Source organism: Anabas testudineus, chromosome 7 (genome assembly GCF_900324465.2).
Source record: "Anabas testudineus chromosome 7, fAnaTes1.2, whole genome shotgun sequence".
In the NCBI taxonomy this organism is placed as follows: Eukaryota; Metazoa; Chordata; class Actinopteri; order Anabantiformes; family Anabantidae; genus Anabas; species Anabas testudineus.
The window spans coordinates 5,974,978-5,999,300 of NC_046616.1; the positions used below are offsets into that span (position 1 = coordinate 5,974,978).

Below are 24,323 nucleotides of genomic sequence, written 5' to 3' on the forward strand. Positions count from 1 at the left end.
GCAATGTGGCTTTCAGTATAGCTGGTGTGCTGATATGACAGCATTTTTGTTTCTTTATACAAATTATTATGAATGTCTTGTAATATGACTTTTGTTTAAAGGGATCGGGGGTCTAAACATGGCTATTATGTAATGGCAGTTCTTTAATGCACTGTCTCTCTCCTTTGTTCTTAAAATACAACAAAAAATCTTATACTAGTTATCCTACAGTACAATGACTTACTGAAAAGTGTTAACATCACCTGTTATGTTACAGCATCTGGTGATTTCTTTCTAATTATTTACTATTTTAACAAATAGTTTTCTTATTTCTCCCCCATTTTTCCTTCGAGTAATGAAAATTATCTCATCCTGTGATGTATCTATACAGAATGAGAGTAGGACTGGAAGGTTTGTTTTTTTCTCTTGCTTGTTTTTTGCTTATAAAAATCTATATTGTTTATAAAGTTGTACTCTTTTTTTGGTTAGTTAATCTATTTATGTTGTTCCACTGAGTGTCAAGCAAATTCCTGAACCATGGATTATCCTCCTGCTCTCATTTGTCTTCCATGCGGTGGCAGGGAGATCGATCTTGTGGATTTTGGCTCCACGGATGTTCTGTGTAACCTCATGTAAGTCAAACGACCACGCCTGTGCTGTCAAATCAACTAATCAGCTGACTTTTCTCTGTCTCTTGCAGAGTATGCAGAGAGCATCGGTGATGGGAAGACTGAGGAGTTCAAAGAATCAGAGCGGAAGAGAATCATGGACCTTGTAGACAACTTCTAACCACACTTTCTGTCTCACACACACACCCTTTCAACATCCAGCACAAATTAATGTCCTTACACAAGAACATTGAAAGCCAGTGGTGCTGATCTGGGGGTGATGGTGCCCGTAACTTCGACAGGGCTAAGTCACTGAGGACATTTACATGAATAGAAATACTTTATGTAGAAACCTAGTTCTCTACAGGAAGTCTTTTTTTACTTGTACCACTGCTGATTACCATCTCACTTTTACCTTTATCTTGCCTGAATCCTTGACATCCAGTTTGGGATGAAAGGAAAAGAAAGTCAAATTATCAGAGTAACTACTTAATAATTCATTCCACATTTTAATTAAATCTCATTCATCCTGTAAAAGTCGCTGGACTGAAACACACACAGTAAACATGAGATGTGTACAGAGCTTCAGTGCAGTTTACTTTCTGTTGTGTGGTGTTGAACACTGCGGGGTAATTACGGACAGACTTTGCAGAAATGGGCAAACTTAATATCGCTCCCTCGACTCTCCCACTTTACCTGGTTTGTTTGTTTTGGATTTTGCGTGTAAAATATTTTCTAATAAAACATTTGGTAATAAAATCCACGTTGCATGTTTGGTTTGTTTGATTAACGTCACGGTTTAGCGAGTGAGATTGGCACAGCTTGTTCATTACAGTCTGTGCGAATGAATCTCATTATGCCTGCACTTGGTTACTGTTGCACACGGGCACAGATGGAGACAACAAACCTATATCTGCAGCCTCCTGTACACAGAGAGAGAATCCTCAAAGAAAGAGAGACCTGCTCCTTCTTTATTTGTCTGAACCCACCCACTGCTGGATCTCAGCAGCCTCCTAGAGCTCTCAGCCCACTGCTGTATTTTTTTGTGACGCTGTTCACACACACAACTGTGTGGAGGTGTATTATGGTAGAGTTGTACACAAAAACACAGCTTTGTGTTATTCTCCTCCCTCTCTTGTGTACCATAGTTCTGTATCTTGTATCTGTATCTTTGTTGTCTTTATGCTTAGGAACAGGAAGAAAAAAAACTGCCCAATTAAGTGTGTGAGACAGAAGAAGGATCAGCGCAGAAAGGAAGTGGAGGAGGATGTTTTGCAGAGACTGGTAGTGAAGAGCTGACCCACTTAAATAGTTACCCACTATTTTTAGTCTGATATGAATCTTAATGTCATTTTCATTGCACACAGTAGTGACAGACAAATTGCACATTGAGAAAAATATGTTCTAAATATGTGTTTGTTTATTTGATCACTGCTACCTTGCCATTGCTTGAACATGTGTTTAGATTTCAGGGTTGTCAGAGCTCTTCTGACAGTATTCAAACTTTTATTTGAAGAATCCTGTTGTTTTTTGGTTCAGTCTTGGTTGTGAACTTTTTGATGTTAAAGCCAACATCTATTTGAAGAACACTTGCAGTTCCATAACAACTGACCAAACTGCAGCTACTAAGAAAAACTGTGTGATATGTTAAGTGAAATTGATGTGCTCCTGTTTCTGAGATCAATAAGGAACTCGATCAATCCCAACAGACCTCTTGGAAGAACATTTCTATACTTCTATCCAAAATCCTTATTTTCTTTTTCCTATAAGTTATTTACATTCTATAAACTCTCTCAACGACTTATATTTCACTATATTTCAGACTGATGAATGGTAATAGATCACGAAGAGGAGCATGTTGGATCTTTAGCATAATTGATCTCCTAAAAATTGTCCTATAGGGGATACATGATCTGTTTCATTTGTGGATGTTCACAAACATTTTACCAAAGAGAAGAAAGAAAAACTTCACACCGTGGAGTTTCATGTGTCAGAAATGAACACGTTTTGTAGTGACAATTGGAAGTAATACTTATAGCGCTTGGAATGACTATGGATGCTAAAGATGTGTGATAACGTTAAGAGTTGTAAAATCCTGTGAGTGTGCTGACACTGAATGTTTTTGTCTTTTAATGAGAAGCCTTAAAAATCACACATAAGAAGTGAGAAGATTTTCATAGCATCTATTGAAATATTACAAGTGGAATCATAAAATCTAAAATGTCACTAATTCATTTAGATTAATCCAGGCCACATGAATCATACAAGTCTGGAATAAGTTCATTGTCAGTAAATCTCTTAAATCACTCAGAAGCTCAGTGCAAGAGCAAATCGTTCCAAACAAGTGTTTCTTGCATGAAGTCCAATGAGAGTAGATTTAAAGTAGTGACACATTCACTTGCTCATTAATTTGATAAATTCAGTTCCATCATCTAGCCCTGTTGAATTCGCTGCCTGTTAGCAATCGTCGTTTGTTTTCACAACCCTGGTTGAATCTTATTGTCCTCCTGAAGCTCTAAATTGAATAAGTCATGCATAGATGTGACAAAAATACAACGTGAGCTTCTTTGTGTGAATCTTGAAATAAGTCATGATGGATGTAGCGATGGGTAACAGAGAGGTTTGATGAAGCCTGTGATTAATTCTGATCCATCCTCATATTTATGATGCATATCAGCTAATGCTTTACACCAAACTGTATATTTAGATCTTGCAGAAACTTAAGTCCTGTCAAGTTTCACTGTGTCAAGTAAATAACTTGAAAAGCTTTATTGAATTCTATTTTCTTATGGTCCACTCTTAGCTGCATTTCTCCTGTAAACCAGTATCTAATACATCAGTTTCTTGTTGATTACATTTCTATATCTTATCTATCCTTGTTTTGAACCACACCCTCTCTGGATCCCTGACCATGATCCTGGCAGGAAGCTGCAGTGTTGGGTGGAAACAGGGGGGCTGCTCACTGACAGCTGTCACATCTGCTGCCGTTCCTAAGTGTCTGTGCAAATTCTAATATCTCTCAGTAGCAAAATGAGTAGGACGGCAGGGCGTCGTTTGCATATTGTATTGACAGAGGAGGCACGGCCCCATGCATCTCTTATCGGTGATTATGACTGTGGCGTGTTTAACAGCGGTTGTACAGCAATTTCACAGTCGAGGGGAGGGAGAATAATTGTATTTTCCGAATGACTGAATGCAAACACTGTGCACCACTGTGCTGTTGGGCTCCTCTATTTTAGTAGGGGACTAAGAGGAGAAGGTATTTTGTCATTGAATACTCACAGGGGTTGATAAAATGTGGTAAATGGTGGCAATGCAACATAAAGCGCTGGTGCACGCTGAGCACCAAGACCTGAAAATGTAACTCAGCAGAAGCATCTTTATGTGGGTGTTGGTACCTGTAGAGATATGCGATACAGGTCTTGTTTTAGCCAAGCTAGAAGTGTGGATCTAAATATCGGACAGAATGGCTACCACTTTGGTTCAAACTGAGATGTCTGCTGGTGTCCAACTGCACGGTGCAGCAGCAGCTACATCAGTTGCTGTACATCTGTACTGTTTGGCCACAGTCACCTCCTACATGTTATTGAGCTCTGCAAAAACACATTTATTTCCCCAGATTGTTTCAGCAGAAATATTACTAAGGCACATGCCCCAGTAAATGGCTCTTAATGATACCTCTGGGGATATCATTAAGACCCATGATACCTCTGTCCACCAGCTAGTGATTCTTGTGAAGGACGACATGCCGCAATAGAAGCTAAATATCAAGTAGATTGTTCCCAATAACCTTTGCATTGTTTTCCCCCAGTACTGCTCACTACTATGTGAAGTTATAGGTACGTTTTTCATGTGTTTTATTTGGAAAGCAGTATTTTTGACTGAAAAAGCACATGGACCTCTGGGATAATGGCTTTTATTAAGAAGGGTAATTGGAGTCAGGCAATCCAATCGGTGTGTTGACGTTCAGATATGGGTTACAGGTCCATAGCCATGTTTAAAAATTCTCCAAGGTCTGGCAGCACCTGAGTTCGCTTTCTAAAGCAAGGGATCCAGTGAAGTGAAACATGCCTCTATCAGAAGATTACAGGGGATCAGGTAAGTTGTGTGCCTACTAATCCCAGTATTCAATAATACACAAATAAGTAGAATGAAAAAAGACTGAAAATGAATAAGAGTGAATGGTGTTAATAAACAGGAAGCTCCAAGAAAGTTCCTTTAAACAACTGATTTCATGAGTCTAATCGAACAAAATGCTGTGACAACTTGTTTAAACTGTCTCCTTTGTGAAGAACTGACTCATAATGTGAATTTGTAAAGTTTTGATCTTCACTGTAACGAATAAATATTATAAAACACATCTTTCTTTTGCTATATATATATATATGTATATATATATATATATATATATATATATATATATATATATATATATATATATATATATATATATATATATATATATATATGTATATACATATGCTTATATAGATTGTGAAAGCAGTATGGGTGTGTCCTTGAAATAAATGGATTACTAAAGATTAAAGAGCTGTAACATAAAGTCTAATAGCCCATATCATAGTGCAGCTTATCATCACCAATTTTATCTTCTACCGTTAAATATGTGGCTGCTTTTCAGCACCATGGACATCAACACAGGACAGATAGAGAATATTTCTCCCTGACAGTATTCTTGCAGATGAAAAACATAGATACAGAGATTATTAAGGTAAAAAGCTCTGTGAATGTGGAGAGTCTTCACAGGATCTCTTTTTTTATTTTGCCCCCATTTGAATCCAGACTTCCCAGAGAGCAGGAGCTTGTTGCTGTACTTCAGACTGGTTGGTCGTTTGAAGATAAGAACGGTTATTTGGCATCAGAGGCTACAACCACTCAATAAACTGCTGGTCTGTAAGCCCACGATTACTTGACGTGAAATAATGCATTTCTGTACAACAGTAAATAGTTATGAGTGAAGAAGCAAACATCTCTGATATGTGAAAAGTTAACTGTTCTTCTGCTGTACATCTGCTGTATCAGGACTGTGTGGGGATCAATCGAAGTAATTGGGAGTTTTTAACATATAATAGACACCGAACAATTCAGATTAATTCTTGACACTTACCAGTCATCATTGTTTTGCATCACTGTGAGCTGCTGAGAGGCACAATGGGAATTTTCACACAAGGACCATCACAGTGAGGGATTGGCAGCAGAAAATAGAAAAGAGACCCATTGTGAATTTTTGAGGGCACTATTATGGATATCTATGGCTAGATTTACACATACAGCATTCAGACAGGCTTTGAAATGATGGACAGTAAATGTAGAGCGCTGTATAGTAAATAGGGTGTGATTTCAGATACAGTGGCAAGAAAAAGTATGTGAACTTACATTATTATTTGTCATTAAATGTGTTCTGATCTTCATCTAACTCAAGAGTATTAACGAATGTAATATGTCTAAAATAATAACTTTCTGATGTTTTATGTCTTTATTAAGAACAACCTTAAAAACCTTGCAGTGCAAGTGGAAAAAGTATGTGAACCCTTTGAATAATGGAAAGGGTTACAAAGTGATGTCAGGGACTTTAGAAACTCACCAGTCTACAGGTAAACAATCTACAAATGGAGAACCGTTACCAAGAAGTGGGCCACAAGAGCACAACAAACACTCGTCAATGAGGTAAAGAAACAACCCAGAGTTATTTGAAGGCATCATTGGAACTGGCTAACATCAGTGTTCATGAGTTTACAGTAGGTAAAACATTGAACTGTCTCTGGCCGAACACCAAGAAGGAAGCTGCTGCTAAAAAAGAACATATCTGCACACCTGATGTTTGCCAAAGAGCACATTGATACAGTACTGATAAAATGTTGTGTGGACTGATGAAAGTAAGATTGAACTATTTCTATCTCTATTTTTCTCTATTTAAGAGTGGTGTTTGAGGACCTCTCTCTGCTTGGCTGAGGGGAAACATTATATTTAGCAAACATTAATAAAACATACAACTAATCTGGGGTTTTGGAAACTTTTAGTGGTCATAAATAATGTTTTTTAATATCACTCCTCTCATAATTGATATTCCCCTCTGCAAGCCGCCGCACTTCCCATTTGGGAGCAGTCTCCCTCCGCCGCATATAGAGCGCACGGAGAGGAGAAGCAGATCCTCCTTCAGTCAGTCAGTCAGTCCGCTGGCGCACACGGAGGCAGCGGCCACTTTGGCGTTTCTTTGTTCCTCACAGGTCTCTCAACACGTTCCTTCACTCAAGTCAAGTGGAATTAAGAATAAAACCAAGACAAGAAAATATCTTTGTCGGCGGGCACTTCACCCGATGTGAAAAAGAAAGAGGGCGCAAAGGAGAGCAGACAAAACCGAAGAGACATGGGAGCGTTCCGGGTGCTGCTGGGGAGTTTACATTACATGGGACTCTACATGCAACTTAGTGTCTGCGCAAGGCAGGCTGGACACGGCGAGGTGGAGAACCACATCTCTGGGAACGGTACGTCCAGACTCCCCTGATTAATGTTCAGTCATGAGGGGAGGGTGGGCATCATCCAGGGTGGTGGGGAGGACGGCACAGGTGATGCCATCTGCTCGCAGGCTGAGGAGGAATTAAACAAAGAGCAGGACACAGGCTGAGACATGAACATGACAAGTTGTGGTTGGGTTGTGTTGAGGATGCACAGACATCAGGTGAAAACCAGTTCAGGTTCGTGCACTGCAAAGATCAGTGTGTCACTCAGTTAGTGTTCATCTCAAAGTCTGGAGGCTTGTTTTCATATTTAAATCTATGTTTAGACAAATTCCAGCAGGTTGAATTCTGTTTAATGAGTGGATCGTGCCTCTGACTAACTGTGATGCTGTGTGATGTGCAGGGAGCCACTGGTTATGACTGACACAGGATTTTGTTTTCTGTCAGAGCTGCAGCTCTGCACCTGTTCTCATTCTCCTCTCTTTTGATCAGCTGTGATTCACCCATCCACAGTAGAAGTAGGAAGTTAATATTCTCTTTTAATATCCCTCTGTCGTCTATACTGAGCAACCTTCCCTCCAGATCAGTGCAGCCTTCCCTGTCTCTCCCCGGGATCTACCCTAAATGGCCTCCAGTGTTTACACTTGATTACGTCATATCGTCTAACACTGTGCTGGCTCTCCAGTTTGTCCTGACAACTTTGGCTCAGCCTGCCAATCTCCACAGGTGCCACACTGCCAGCTTTGGCAGATGCGCTGACAGCACTAAGTTTGTGTGGACTGAAAAATAAATCGAGGAGGAGAGGCAAAAGACTCAGCGGACGTGATGGCCAGCATGTCTAAATGCCTCAGTGGCCTTGAGGCAGCGAGTCTCACTGTAGATACAAAACCAGTTTCTCTGATTTCTGTCAATGTGCTTCATCATACGATGCAGCACAACTTATGTTAACCTGATGACTCAGTTTGGAGCTCAAACTAAGCTGCATTGTGCAGAATTTGCATGTAAAAAACAAAACAGTTTACAGTAAAATACAGTAAAAAAGTGATGAATGGAAACTTGAACAGAGTTTAAACCCATTTTGTGAACAGCAATGTAAAAAGTAAAACGGTAAATAGTGGAGCTAAGCAGAAGGAAGAGTGGCGTTGATTAATAAAGTGTGCTCTGTTTGAACTTGAAGTGACTCAGGTGTGTTGAAGTTGCGTCACATCATAGCAGTTTGTCACGTATGGATCAGAGATGGTCTCAGCCACTGACTGACGCCTGTTTGATGCTCTGATGCATCTCGTGGTTATAGATAGATAGAGGTCTGGTTCTGATGTTTCTCCAGTCTCTTGTCCAGGATCCTGGCTGTGCCCCTAGGTCGTGTCTCTGAGAGATGTCACTAGAGATTTTATGTGGTACTCCAGTCTTTTTCTCAGGGGGTCTTGTCTTTAGATTGTGTCGGTGGAGCTCTTAAGGTAATAATGCTTTGTAGCAGGTCCCTGACTGTGACTTGAAAGCTTTGGCTTGATATTCTAACAGCCCAGCAGTACAAGGAAGTCCCACTGGGACGCTTCTGGTGGTCTCTGTTGATTTAGCTGACCATAAACTCTCCGCAGGATTTAGACTTGATGCACCATCCCTTACTGTAGGTCTTTTGTCTTTTTGTACTCATATCGTGTTAAATAATTTCTCTGTTTGTACCAATATTAATAGCTTATTTTGTGTTGGTGCATCCATAACATAAAGGATCTGAACCTTTTTGTCAGACTGAATAGTGCGCTCGTGGGAGGAAATATCCTCTAATAGTGGGTGTGTGTCGGTTTTTATGGAAATGAGTGTGTGCTGATGCACTTGTTTTGTCCTAAAGGCAACAAGACATTTAAAACTCCTGTAGTTGCTAATTGAAATACTAAGTGGCCTGGTGATGTAATAATTATTAGAAGTTTGTGCATAATACTTTGGTACAGTCTAATAGGATTGTCAGATGAGTTGCAGGTATAATGATTCGCAGAGCAGGAGTGATGAGAGTTCAGGCAGGAATATGAAGATAACCCCCTCCCCGAACTTTCTTTTACACCTTTATATTTGCAGGATAAATTTACCCTCTTTTTTTAGACTGTCCACAGTTATGAGGTGAATTCACAGCATGGATTACTGCACCGTGAATCATATCAAATGAATGCCAGAGGTCGACTGAGGGAACTTGAGAAACCTTCATTTTCTTTTCCAAGAATATACTGAAATCTCAGCTTGTATTTGTGCTTTCTGAGCTATGGGTCCCAATTTATTCTCCTTTTCCTCCAGAGGCACCCCGCCAGCTGAAACAGAGGATCGTGAGGAAGCAACAGTAAAAGAAATTAAAGAAAGCTGTTTGAAAATGTCTTCATACCGTTCTAACCAACATCTGCCCAGACATTGTTTTAGTCTCTGATAATTTTCAATTAACCACTAATTAGTGCATGGTTATCCAGCGAGGTGATTATTTCAGCCAATCAATTGCCTTAATTAATCAGAGAAGGGTAAATGAGCCGTTGGGCCAATAAGATGCTAAAACGTTGCAGAGGAAAACAGATTGTCTGTTTGTTTCTTCTGGATCTATTTCATTTTAAACATATGTTTCTTTATAATGTAAAATGACAAACTAGACTAAAGGAGCTATTCGTGCTTGGTAGCCTGTTCTCGGCACCACTCTCATATCTTACCCTGCTTTGACCTCCATCATCAGAGAAGCAGCCCCATTCTGACACCCATTATTAGATTGGATTTGAACCATTTTGTCCCAGTTCAACAGGTGAATCATTTACTGTTCAGTGAAGATAGAATCCTTTATGGCTGCTGCACCACCTTTTAAAGGCTTCAGGCATGCCAGCTCCTCTACACCATGACAATATTTAAGGAGAATATACTGGGTGGATATGAATATAAACCCACGTCTGGCACAAATGCAATCACAGCCTGCAGTGGATAAGCCTCCTATGCCGCCAGATCTTTACCTCCTTAAATGCTCCTTTTCTACTGTTGGGTTTGTTGTATGACAAATTTAATGCAGAAAATATAGGATTTCAACTAAAAGCAAACTGGAGCACTGAGGCAGTGACATCACACTACTGTTAGGCTATTAAAAATTTAACAGTGGCCAATGCAGTGTCTCTGGCAAACATTCAGCAGCAGCTTGTGGGGTTTACTTGTGTCTTCTGCAGAATCAGACTCCAAATGTCCCCGTCTGCTCCTCGTCTCCCACTCCATCACAGATCAGTGCTGATGGAGGTTTATTGACATGACAGTAGGGTTCTATACATCATCGCAGCACTGAGTGCAGACTGTACAACTGTCGTGAAAAACTCAGTCAGGTGCGCTATGTTTTTAATTACTGTTACAAGTATAGAGGACACTGTTAACTGGATCAGCTAATATGGGCATACATCCAAGTAGAACTGAATAACACTGCATGATATTAGGTTTTTACTAAAATAATTAAATGAGCAGCTGCCTCCTCACATCAGAGAGATTTAGTTACAATATTCAGATAAAATTAATTGAAATAATACAGTAAGTGACCGTGACTATTTCCATCAGTTTAATAAACTGGCGGCCAATGAGAGCTTTATAGGCAGGATTAGGGGTGTTGATTCAATCCTTTGTCATGTACTATGGGGAACAAATGACAACAGAAAAATGGAAACAAGTGTGTTTAAAATGGACACAGCTGTTATAATAATATAAAATTTAATACATCCGGGTTAAATGTTGTATTACACATAAACACACCCGTTAACCGCATTGATATTCATTACAATTTGCTTTAATTGTGTGTCTGACATGTGATGTAGTGTAGAATTTTTCATGACTTAAAACACTTGGGGCTCTTAAACTCTCTCTCTCGCTGTCTCCGTCTCCACTGTCAGGGACTATATTCCTCAGAAATAGTCATAAAAATGGAAGACGAAGGAAAGTGTCAGAACAAACAGGAAGGAACGGGTGAGGGAGCGGAGGGGAGAAGGACAGGCTGACAGTTTTAAAGCTTGTTGGTGTTCAGCGGTAGGTAGACCCAACGTATTTAGGTCCTGACCTCGGTATATACTCCTCACTGAGAAGACAAGTGCTGCAGGGCAGCTTGGAATAAACTACAAAGAGGGGAGAAATTATTACTGTAGCTGCACCTTTCCTCCACACAATATGCAGCTCTGTGTTTCACAGCTTAAAAATCAACATTGCTTGGATTACATGACATATGTTTCTCTTGAGCAAAGTGTAGTCAAAGAATGGAATTGCTTTGCCTACTTAGGAATATGCACCACGTAGCTCTGTTTTATACGTTTTAATACTGTACATTTGAATATTAGATGGTTGAAGCAGTTTCTGTGTTGCTTTGACCTCCTTCATCTCTGCCACCGTTTCTTTTTGATTGTCCACTTACAGCTTCCATTGTTGAGTGAGGGGGTGTTTATTTGCACATGCAAAGCTTCCTGCTTGTCTTCTCTGTCCAATATGTGAACATCAGTGTCCTCAAGTGTGAGTGTCCTTTGTCCTTTAAATGAAGGTACACAGCTGATTTAGGTCCCGAGGCTCCTTTTGCTCCTCCTGTGCTGTGCCATCATCTTGTGTAGCGGCTGTTTAGTTTCTCAGGGCATTCTTCACTGCATTGGCTCACATACACTACATTGCTCATCTTATCTCTTGGAGTCCGGTCTGTTATGTGGACCAGACTCTGTCTGAGTGTGTTAGTGGGTTTGAAGTGGACAGGTATGCAGTGTTTTCCAAAAATCCAGCCATGTGAGGTTTGACCAGGTTTTTCCAGATGACTGTCTTCCTTCATTTTGGCTTCTGTGGATGTTTTGAGTCCTGACTCCTAGTTTGTGTTGTAGTGGATTATGTGAGTCCAACAAGGGTGGGCTGGGTTTTCTGTGAATCTCTGTGGATATTAGTATCCACTGAGTTGATGTGATCTGTAAAGGCCTATACCTTCTGAATCTTGATCTTCACCCAGGTGTAACTATATATCTGAACCTGTGGGTGGTGTAAGTAGTCTATGGTTGGTGACACCGAGGAACCCATGGCACAGCCATGTCTCTGTCTGTAAAAGTTACCTCTGTAAGTGAAGTAGGTGGTGTTCAGGCACAGGTCCAGGAGCAAGCAGGTCTGGTCTGTGTTGACGTTGCTTCTGGAGCTTCCTCCAGTCTCCTCCTTACAGATGTTAAGGCCTCAGTGATGGGGATGTTGGTAAAGATGGAAGTGACATGAAAAGATATCACGGTTTCATCAGTATCTAGTTTCGGGTCCCTGACCTTAGTATCAAACTCCTTTGAATTGTGGGTGTGGTGGTCCGTGTAAAGAGAAAGCCATTCTTCTACATTTTAGAAGTGACTATTAAGCATACATTGCCTGCACCATTTATTTTTATTAATTATCTGTGGACGTTGTGCTTATACAGTAGCAACATTTTTTGCTTACCAAAATAAATCAATTGGCTGAATGAAGCATCTTATTTAATATCTGCAATAGCATATGTTTTAAAATGAATGATCAAAAACAATATGATAAATTAACAGAATATACACGATGCAGTAAAACTTCATTCCAAATGTTGCTGATAGTTGTTCAACAGCTAGAAGAAGTCATTTTAGTGGACAACACTGACTTGCTGTGTCCAGTACAAGCAGGTGATTTATCAGTCTAACCCTTCAAAGAAGCGTGGCAGCAGTTCAGGCATTGTACTCATTACTTGCTGGTGTTGTCTCAGACCTCCGGTGTCCTCCATCATTCTTGTCTCATTCTTTTTTTTTCCCCCCTCACCTGTCGCTATATTGTGCGTAATAAACTCAGAATGCTCTCCTCTCCCTTCCTCCTCCATCAGAACGCTCTCTTCAAAATCTGCACAAACGAGCTGCAGGGTCAGTCGGCAGTCAAGGACTCTCCCTCTGTCTTTCTTTATAAGTGCCTTCTGCTGCACTCGTCCTTCGCTCTCTTACAAAACACTTCACTGGCATGTGTGTTTGTTTGAGAGTGTGTGTGTGTGTGTGAGGGGGGGGGGGGGGGGGGGGGGGTACGCACTTTGAAGGAGAAATGATTGCGGGAAGCTTTGAGCGTTGCGATCCAAAGCTACACTTTCTCTGAGGTGTCCGTCTATCTCTGAAACTGGAAACTGGATGGATGAACTTATCATCCATCCATCACACGTGTGTGTTCGTGCACGTGTTCGAGGCTCTGTGGACTTTATGTGAGAGATGACAAAGGCAACTTTGAAATGGATGATCCAAAACCTTGCTCTGCGTTCTCTCTGTATGTGCATGTTTGTGTCTTTGCATGGGTGTACACTGTGAGTTGTGTGCACTTGTATCGATGGAGGGAGTTAGAGTATTCTCTGTATTGCACTCAGCATGATGATGTTGGGGGAAGTGCCTGGCTGTGAAGACTTGTCTGAGCGAGTGTTGCTTATCTTCCATTAGACACATTACTGCCAATGTTGCCATCAAAGTGGAAGCACACACACACAGACACAGAGATTTCGAGAGACACACACACACACACTTCTCCTGGGGAGGCACTTGGCAGGATTCATCTGTTGGCAGTTTCACTGAGGGAGGAAAGAGGGGGAAGACAGGCAAGTGGGGAGCGTGATGTATCCGTGATCCAGGATCAGTCATTTGCAGCCTGAAAGAGCTCCTCAGCCTCCAGCCGGCCGCCATATAATTTAGTGAAGTATCATTGTTCCCTGGAGGAGCTCTTTGATTTGTGTTAGACATTACAGTTCTGAGATTAGCTACGCTTATTTGACTCATTCCATATACAGAAAACAGAACAGTTTCTAGTCTGTTTCAGCACAAGTCTTAGTACTGTATGGCACTGTGATGTCACAAAATGCCTGCAGACAATTGGAGAAATGTAAATTAGTCATGTAGCACTAAATGAAATGCCAGTATTGCATATTTGTTGCATTTTTAAAAGGATGAAGCTTTTCTTTTATCACCGTTATTACACAATTTTCACCCACACCTTTGGCTGAGCTCTTTTTTTTCCCCATGACAAGTAATTATTCAACTTAATTATTTGAACGTTTGTAAAACAATGAGGTCATCAACCTTTGCAGTGTGCTGGAAATGGACACGTGGACAACTACACTTAATCCTACAGTATCTGGCAGCTTACTTTTGAATGAATTTGATTAAGAAGACGAATGAAATTTTCAAGCTCACCTGCTTCTTAATGTTTTAGAATAATTAGACATCTCCGACATCCCGTCTCCACTGACTAGGAGACAATAGCTCATCCCTGTTGTCAGCAAATAAAAAATATATATCCTAAAGAGTTTATATTTATCTTTTTTGTCACTGGCCTTATTGTGGGAAGATTAACTTAAAAATATATATATATAAATAGAAGGTGTAGCATGAGCGACCTGCACCTGGGATGCGTTCAGGAACTGTTCGTAGGTAATTTGTGTGACAGTAGCACTCAGTAGCCAGTGGATCTCTCTGATATGATCCCTCTCCCTTAATAGTATATTGAAATGTGTTGCTCGCAGATTTAATTAGAGACTCAACTCCAGTCCTGTGTGTGGTTAAGTTCAGGCAACAAAAGTTCTTTGGTTAGGTTGGTTAAAGATTGTGGGTTTGGTATATAAACGCTTGTGTATTTGTAGTGCAAATGTATAGAATCATGACTTTTAGGAGACAGTTTTGTATTCTTGTATTCTGAGTCAAGACTATTTTACCACAATAGAAATAAATAATAACTAAAAAAATTGAACCTGGAGGCGTTTCTATACTGGTAATGTAGCTTTGTGTGTTTGCTCTGTAATATACTTACAGTATTTGGCTTGTTTGCCTATTGTGACCCAGCTTTTGACTATTTCAAATCTTAAAATTTTTAAGATTATTACACTGGCTTCAGAAGCCTTTTGTACATCTGATTCATTAACCTCTGTTTCAGGTAATGTATTATTATCATTGCTATGTTCACCTGCTGAGTGTCCGAACCTAACAATTCCTCACCATGGCAACTATCTCTAGACCTCATGCTCTACAGACGGTAAATGCTGCTCTTCTATACGCAGCGATGTCGCGGTCAGTCCTTTGAAATCACGTAATCAGCAGGACAGCGTCCTATGACTTCAAGCACATGAGAGACACTGACTTTGAAGATTGCTTTAATGTGTTTGCTTTTTAGACAGCCTTTCAAGTGGCTAACATCGAAGTGAAGATTTACATTTTGATGACATTCTGAAGCTCTGTTTCAAGGGTAGAATGGAAAGGTTACTGTTTTTTATAAGCCTCAGTCAGTTATGCCTTCAGTAAGAAGCTTCTTTTGATTTTTCATGAACCTTTTAACCTGCGAGCCACAGGCTCACAGAACTTTATTGTAAATGTGAAACTAAAAGATACCAGAGATGTCAGGCTAAAATTTGTAGGGTCTGTATAAAACTATGTATATGCCAGTGGATAATATATTTGATTTAATAGTGTAGCCATAAAAGCAGTGGTGGAATTTGAACCCAATCTAAAATGTGTTCATAAGAACTCAGTGGTGTAGTGGTGTAGTGTTGTAACACATGCAGTATAGACGGCCGGCATCAGAACAAGGAAACAAATGATTTCCTAGACACTTGTGTAAGGATTTTCTTTCCCAAGCTGCAGGATGTGCTTTTACTATATAACTAGGGAGCATTTTTAGTTTGGTTTCAAACTCCAGACCACCTGGTATTGACGTACTGCGTGAAGGCACAGGGCTTCAAACTCCACGTTCATTAGGTGCTGCTGCACACATTATCTAGCAGCAAGCAATACCATTTGTGTAGCTCTCCCTGTGCATACACATGCACACCCATAGACACTGAATGCTCAATTATATTTGCTGCCCCTGGCCATTTTCAGACAGGGTTATCCATTACAACGTCTCTGCGGTGACCAGGCCTAATTACACCACTGTGGAGAGCCTCTCTGCTGCACAGTGGGTGTGTATGTGTACGGACATAGAAATGTGTCTATTGGTGCACGGTTGTCTACATCCACTGGTTGGTTTTGCAGTTACCCAAACTCGAGCCAAATTAACTGGTATTTGTGTGTAGCTGTTGAGAGTATTGGGTTCTCTCTCTCTCTCTCTCTCTCTCTCACACACACACACAGTGAGAGAAACACTTTGCCTGAATCCAATCATAGTCTTTCCCTTCTTTAGCCAACTGCCAGTGAATCATATATTCTGCCTTTCATGTCCAACTAATTGGCCCTTGGCCATCTCTGATTCCTTGCATGGCATTTACAAGGGGTTGAGATACCTGTGGGCAGTGTGGAATGAAACATGTAAACCCACACGCGCTAATACCCTTACACTCAGCTTGATGTCTTAGAACCACACAAGAGTAAATCGTATTTTCTCAGTGGGAATGGTTGGCTTCATTGCAGATGACAGTTAAGTTGAGATAAACACTAAATCCTGCTGTGTCCTTCAGTATTTGTTTTAAGTATTGCTCAATGGTTCGGTTGCAACTATCCAAAAAAATGTTCCACAGACACCAATGTGGAAGATAATTAATTTATAATGCTGTAAATTTTTATATTTACAGAAAAGAAATGTGAATTTTTGGGATCTCTCTTTGATGAACAACCATAAAGCTTTAATCATTGCTGTGATCTCCCTCCGCTCCCTTCCATTGTTGTGATCACTTAAATATAAAATGCTGATTTCTCATCTCAATTCTCAAGCAAAGATTGTCTGAAGATAAAATCATTCTTCTCTGTGCATATCCTCATATCTTTTCATTGCCCATGTTCAAATTATATCTTGGTGCAGACATCTTAGAAAGAAGGGAGACATTTTTCACACAAGGCTTCAGCAGAACTGTGACATTTGGCTCCACAGAGATGGAACAGCAAAGCACCTTAATGCTGAAGGGAGTCCCAGACATTTCACAGCTGACACAGGCTGAGGACATCCTGCCACGACAGAGCGGCTGTGGATGATGTTGCTCCGAGATGTGCTTAGCTGTCCCCTGGGTGGATTTCTGTCTGCATCTGGCTCACAGAGAAAGCGTTTGGCTGCAGAGGATGCAGCTCAGTACTGGAGCTACACAGCCATAAACATGTCACAGTATCAATGATGAGAGCATGCCGCATATCCAGCTGAATTGCTACTAGAGGGATGCTTTAACCATGAAACTGCTCGGTGTTGAAGCTATAACCACAGACAAGGGATTAGTGATGAGACTATGTTGCATATCAAATCACCTGCTTTACCCAGCAGTACTTTTACTCTCATACATTTCCTCCTGGGATGCTTGGCTTTGCTTGTTTTTGCTGCAGTTTAACTGCAGTGGCCATTTTGCCTTCTTCACAATATGTCCTCAGGATCTCAAAAAAGCAAAAAGGTGCAAACACACATGCGCGAAAGAACTAGATCTAGCAGAATTGACTTTGGCTTCATTGTTGAATTAAATAAAATTTGTCCAGGTACATCAGAACAATACATATTTAATGCCCCAGAACATAATTGCATCCTCCTTCATACCCCATCATGTTGGTGACTATTACAACCTTTTTATTTGTGATTGAATATGCAGTAAATTGTGTGTACGTATCTATTAGTTATGTCTCTTTTCCAAACTTTAATACGCTGTCAGTGTTTTGCAAACAGGCCCAAAATAAGGTGTCCATCAAACTGCCTGTTTGACTTTCTGTGTCACACTGATTCATCAGCGAGGCTGACTCATATAAGGTGTGCTTGGCGATGGCTGCAGTGCATAGAGATCATTGTGACATTTGGACACAGGTGATACTCACAACAAACTAAAATCTTTGTAGAAATATTATTTTCTCTGGACATGAGCGATGTAGCATGTTAACCAAGTGGCATTATTAATGCAGTAAAGTTATTAAATTACAAAGATTTATAGGAGCATTCAGCAATACTGAAGACTAATTACATTTTCATACAACTCAGGTCTTATTGCAAGTCAGACATGACTCGACCAGACAGATTGTTTTTTGTATTTTATGCTCAACCAAAGTAGATGGAAATTAGTTCCTTATGTAGTTCTGATTTCAGAGAAGACCTGATGGAAGACCAGGCTATTCAAGCATATATTTTGTTCAGTGTAAAAGGTGGTGGTGTGCTTTTAATAGGATAATTACCAGCTAATGGAGTTTATTCAGACTACTTCCTGACTCTGGGATACTTGATCATCTTTCTACAGGTGGTTGTTTCTAGTAATACTTTAATACAGATTACACTTTGCGGTATGCCTCATTAGATTTGGATCAGATTTTAAAACGCCATTCTTTCAGGAGTAGATTAAATGGCATTGTGCTGTAACAGTGAGCCCCTGAAAAGCTCTGATGTCTTCGTTGTTGTCCTGAGCTGTACGATATGTCAAGCTCATTAGCTAAACTAAATTGCAGTTTCGGAAAGACAAACACAACCACGCTGCAAATGAAATCTCCTCCAAATGAGGCTTAGCGTCGCTGCTGCAAATAGATTACAACTCAGGAATTGTATTCCCAATGTCGGCTCTGATTAGCACTGCAAAGACTCAGCTAGTTCTGTTTTTAGAGAGAGTTGTTCCTGTGTGACAGCTCGGCCTCTCCGAGGAGGCTTGATGTGTCGTGTCCCTATTAGATGTGACACTTTTCACGCCTCTGTTATTCTTTTTTAATCTGCTGTGTCAAAGTCGTGCTCCGTCTTTGTTTTTTCGTCTTTTTGCCTTTGTCTCACTCTTCCCCCACCTATTTCTTTCCACCCTACCTTTTCTCTCTTCCTGCACGTGTTAATGTGATAGAAGTGTCACCGTTGTGGCAGCCGGATGAAAAGATCCGGCACTGACGCAGGCAGGGCAGACACTCACCTATCACACGCAAAGAGTTTTTTCCACCTCTGGTTAATCAAATGTGATTTATTTTAAAATTCTGGGTTCGTTTTGGAAAGTAGGCCAGGTGTCTCTTTTTTCCCCCCCCTTAGCTCCTTGTGCTGCTGTCTGGAGTCCTGAGGTGCTTTTTAGTTAGATCTATTTTTTTTATTATTATTTAATGAGTTGCACTGAACTGAGACTGCACAGTTATTTGAAAATGATGGCCCCTTCTTCTCAGTTTGTACAACTAGTTTATCACAAACAAAATATATTTTTTGGTACATTGAATCAAACTGTTGAGGCTATGACTCTGTAATTTACTTTGTTGAATAAATTCTGTTTTGCTTTGTAGCTTTTACTCACTGGGTAGCAATAAATTACAGCCCTGCCAGACTCCTAACAAGCGCCAGCGTTGCCTTGACAGATACTCAACCCATCACTGTGCATTTTTCTAGATGACCAGACCAAGGAGCCAGTTATTTCCTTTCATCTTTGACTGAACTGCTTTTTTAATTAACTGTTGTTTTCTAAAATCCTGTCTCATATTTTTTCCGTGCTCATAAACTCATGAATATACTGTATGTAACTATATAGACCACAGTAGACGGGGCGTGACCCAGCAGGGAAAGAGACGTGTTACAAAGGCTGATAAAATAAGATCAAAGAAGGTTTGAATAGCAGAGTCATTAGATCCATGAGAATAAAGGCTTATCAGTCAGCTGCACATGGGTTTAAAAGTACAAAGAGGCAGCAGTTTACAATAGTGAATAAAAACAAGCTGGCAGCATCAAGACAAAAGGTTATCAGTAATTTATTTTTAACTGACCTTAAATTTCCACTTTTACTAATAAATAAATCAACTCGGGTCATTTTACATTTCCTTGAAGACAGTTGAGTTACAATAATGCCAACGAGGCTTCCTCTAAAGTGATGCTAATGCATACATTTTAACAACCATAATAATGGTTAAACTTAAGATAATGTTTTACTTATGTTATTTATTGCATCTCCAATTTTTTTGCATTTATGTCTAAAGTGCGACTTTGGGACTTGACGCGTTACGTCTGCTCGCAGCAATAATTTGTTTTTCATCTTCAAATGGCATTTCTTAATAGTCACTGCTTTCCTCGCAAGAGAAAAGGAGGGGGTGGCATTTAGCAAAAGGCAGATTGGAAGCCGGTGTATAATGAGCACATAGTATAGAATCCAAATTAATCATAACTTCTGTTTGGACAACAGTAATGAGCTTAAATTAAACATCCAGCAGCTCTTTCCAGACCCTTCACAGATACAGCATCATTATGCTGAATCACTTTCTTCCTCAGGATAAGAAGAAGGGTTGATGTCAACACATCACCCACAACTATATCTAAATATAGTTTATTGGCTATATCTATACTGTGAAAAAAAAATCAACAAAGGAGATGAAACTCGCTGTTTCATGTGTAAAACAGCTCGCTCCATGGATTTTCTTTTCTTTATTCTTTTTTTTAAAGAATAATTTCAAGTGATGTAAAGTACTTGAAATAAGTGAAGCTGCATCACAACTAAATTAATCTCAGCACTATCAGAATTTTTTGCAAAGCTAAGATAAGTCGGAACTGCACTATCTCGGGCCTTTTATCTTGCAGTTGACAACACTCAGCTCTGTGTTGTATTACTCCACCATATCAGAACTAGAAAACTATATTAAGTGATTATTTTGTCGGATTTAGCAGTAGTGGGAGTCCGCGGGTCCGTGGTTTTAGTGATCCCTCTTTTCAGCTTCTGTGATCAAATGGACTCTGTGAACACAAACACAGTTTTGCATCCTAATTATAAATGTTTGTTCATGTATCCAAATCCCAGCCATTTGTCCTTACTTGATGTTGATTTCAGTCATTTGGAAGATAGTCAATTATCCAAATCCTTGGTTATTTAAATAACTGATGTGCTAATCCGTGTTTCAAATGTTAACGCTGCAGTGTTTTTCCTCTAGGATTTACCTGGGCTTATAAATTAGAACTGCAGGCAGTGATCCAGTTTTATGTAAATATAGATAATAAATGAACCATTGCAACAAGAAATATATCAAATGTTTTTCATTTGCTAAAAAAACTCTAGTGGATACTAGTGATTTGTGAAGTTTTGTATTCAGGTGTATTGTTGGTGTTTTCCAACAGTCAACGCTGCTAATTATTGTCTTCCTCAATTTATTTTTTCAGGCATTTACCAAGTTTCACATATTTTGTATTTAAATGTGTTAGCGTTGACATCAGATTTTGGAAATATTTTATATGAAAGTGATTTTTGTTTTTCTGTGACTTTGCACTATGTGGCAGAATGTAAGAGCAATCATGTTTGATTCATTTTTGACATACTGGTTCTTTGTGACTGACACAAATAATCACACGTGCAAAACTGCATATGTTGCCAAAAAAAATAAACTTGTAAAGACAGCATCTGTTAAAAAAAAAAAGACACTATTCTTCTAAAAAATTAGTTTTTAGCCTGCTGTCAGCCTTCCTGGGTGCCGTTGTCTGGATGCTCCTAACAGGTTAGGACTAGGTATAAGGACGACGAATACATGAGTGACAAACTCTCTCTTTTTTTTTTTGTTCCACTTCTTACTTGCGTCTTATATGCAGACTGTCTTTGTTTTGTTACCTCTCTTCCTCCATCTTGTAGAGTGTAAAGTTCCCTCGATGCTCTCTGTGTCTCTGTGTTTGATTATATTCATTCTGTGATGAAGCTAAGCAGCAGTCTGTCCTGTAATCTCTGTCATTCATCAACGTCAAATTTAATAGAGGCAGAGAAGAAAAGGAGTGTACAGGTTCCCTCCTGGTAAACCTCCTGTGACTGCCTATACATCTGTTGCTGTGTGTACATGTGCAAATCTAACCTCCTCTGACTATATGCTTCCTATGAAAAAGCCCATTCTGTGTTGCGTGTGCAAGAACATGTAGTACTTCAATTTAGTGTGAGTTGGAAAGAGTGTAAGAGAGTGTTCCTCTGTGCGGAAAGGTGTATGCGTAGGTGCATCCAACAAGCCAGTTCCCTCGTTTATCTGTACTGTCAGCTCACCCCATGAGAGCCTCGTTCTCACAGCAGTAACCTGCAGGGAGAAGGAGGACGGGGAAAAGAAAAGCAGGAAAGGAGGAGGAGGAGGGGAAGAAAGAGGTGTGATTTTTGGGTGGAAGGAAATTTCACCACTCCCTGCCAGACTGGCAGGCTCGGTTCCAGCTGTACTGTCTACTAACAACCCCCCACCCTCTCCTCCCCTTTTCCCTGCTGCTGCCTCCAGCATTGGACACAAAGGCTTTCACAGCTCTGGCCTTTAACAGTGTGAAGATAATGGGAGACACTTCTGGCTCCTTGCAAAGATCTCCATAACTATCAATGCTGTGCTTTCAGTGAAAGCAAATACATCATCAATCTAAATCATATTTTCCATTCATAAACGTCTCCCTTTGCAGTTTGGTTCCCCTTTATCAGTATTTTTAGCCAAATTATTTTCCAGAAATGTAATTTAGTTAAATCTATCTACTTCATCTACTTCTACAAGTCTGTTTGGTTAAAAATAAATTATTCATCTGTATTTATTTATTTATGGCAGTGTACAAAAATACAAAATACAAATATTGTTTATCCAACCTTTTTAGAAACACCTGATTGCTTCTGTCAAATGTCACTCTTGGCTAGTTTATGTTCACAGCCAGTGCATTTACACACACTTCAATAATCAGGTTACAGTCACTTTCTCAAATAAACTGATTTCTTAACTGTCACTGTAAACAGGAAACCTGGTTTCCGTAATCAGGGTAGGGGACTAGAGGAACAGGTAGATTTCTCCTGCAGAATTCCAGTTTCTCTGTCATGTTTGCACTTAAGGTTTCTAATCAGCTTTAAATAATAGCACATGTGATGAAGGCTGCAGACATTTGCCACTCTGTTACCACCAGAAATCATTACATGGAGTGATAATGCAAAAAATCTAGCTAAAAATCAAACCAACACAAAAAATTCCCTAGATCTAAGTCACTTTTCACTGTGTTTCCTCCCAGTTCGGAGAAAGAGCTTTGTGTCTGTCTTTTTGTGTCTCTAACACAGACTGTGCTTTAACCTGCTGCAAATATTTCCAGCAAGCAGCTCTTTTTAGGGCATGTAAACTTGTTCCCCAACTACTTGACAAAGCAGGTTTCTCTGAGTAACCTGGTTACTTACAGCAAGTGCACGTGACCTCAAAATGAATGGTCTGCAGTGATTTATTTCCTTGTTTGTTTCTGCAGGTGGACGAGTCATTGGTTGTGGATACAAGTCAACTGTACTAATAAAAATATGATCTGAAAAATGTTTAAATAGAACCAAACTCTCAGGGATCTTTTTTCAGTTTTCAGTTTTTTCATGAACAAAAAAGATTGAGGCTCTTCTGCTTCTTCTTTGTACTGTGTAATGTATAAATGCTTTGTCTGTCACTGTCCTTCCTACACACCTGTCAGTGAAGGAGTAGAAGAAATAGAAGAAGCAATAAAGGCTGACACCACTGTTTACCAGGACTAGTGGTTGTTGTTTTTAAGGTGACTTAACTCCTGTCCTTTGGTACAAGTGCATATTACCTTAGGAATAAAGCACAACTCTAAAATAATATAAAATAAACCATGATCTGTTTGAAGAAATAACATGCTGTGTTAAATCGGTTTACATATCTTGTTAAAGTAGACCCTTTTTTTGTTTGATTTAGACTTTAAAGCCCATGAGGAAGAAGATTTTACGCAAGCCCATCTGATTCAGCCTTTCTTAAAACCATCTCTCCTCCACCTGCAAACTTTCCTCCCCTTCTGTTGTGTGTCAGACCCAGCAGGGAAAGCTTACCTTTAGCTGTAAAGCTCAGGTGCTAGGTTTTAGCCCGTGCAGCTGTCGACTCCTATCTATCTGCCCGTGTCTGTGCTGGAGAGGATACTCCAGGGTGCATTAGAGAGGGTAGGGAGATTAGATACTGAGTGCTGATATCTCTCGTCTCTATCTCGCTGCTGCGTTTCCTCTGTGCTGCCTTACCCAAGAGAACAGGCTGGTGGAGGCAACTTTTAAGGAGGCAGATGAATAAAGATGCTCCCTGTTGTGATTTCTGCAGACATGTTTCTTTCGTTCGATCTCCTCTTTCCTCCGACTTCATTGTTTCGTTTTCTGCTCTCTATTCTGAAACTAGTCCTCCTCCCATGGCTACATTGCTGCACAAAATAATACTGCAATAATTACAAAAGAAAAAAGGTTGTAGCTGCATCTCGTCACTTTGTGCTGTGGTGTTGTGTCTATTGGGAGTTTTATAGATGCACCATGGAGATGGCTTCATTGATTTCTTCGTGTCTCAGAGTGAGCTATAGTCCACACCTTCAGGTTCACTGAAAATTGTTTGGTGCGGTGTTTTAATTGCTGTGTGGTTGTACAGTGTAATTCTGGGAACAG

The 24,323-nt window shown here is 40.0% G+C and overlaps 2 protein-coding genes across 2 annotated transcripts in view; both read left to right on the top strand.

Moving 5' to 3' along the window:
* ctnnbl1 (catenin, beta like 1) overlaps positions 1-1,328 on the top strand; it is a 37,861-nt gene extending 36,533 nt beyond the window's left edge. Inside the window, exon 16 of the mRNA XM_026368606.1 lies at positions 680-1,328. Coding sequence (XP_026224391.1) covers positions 680-768 — 89 coding nt within the window. The 3' untranslated portion in view covers positions 769-1,328. The remainder of the gene's footprint in view (positions 1-679) is intronic.
* A 5,463-nt stretch (positions 1,329-6,791) lies between these two features.
* LOC113167535 (V-set and transmembrane domain-containing protein 2-like protein) overlaps positions 6,792-24,323 on the top strand; it is a 34,359-nt gene continuing 16,827 nt past the window's right edge. Inside the window, exon 1 of the mRNA XM_026368237.1 lies at positions 6,792-7,090. Coding sequence (XP_026224022.1) covers positions 6,973-7,090 — 118 coding nt within the window. The 5' untranslated portion in view covers positions 6,792-6,972. The remainder of the gene's footprint in view (positions 7,091-24,323) is intronic.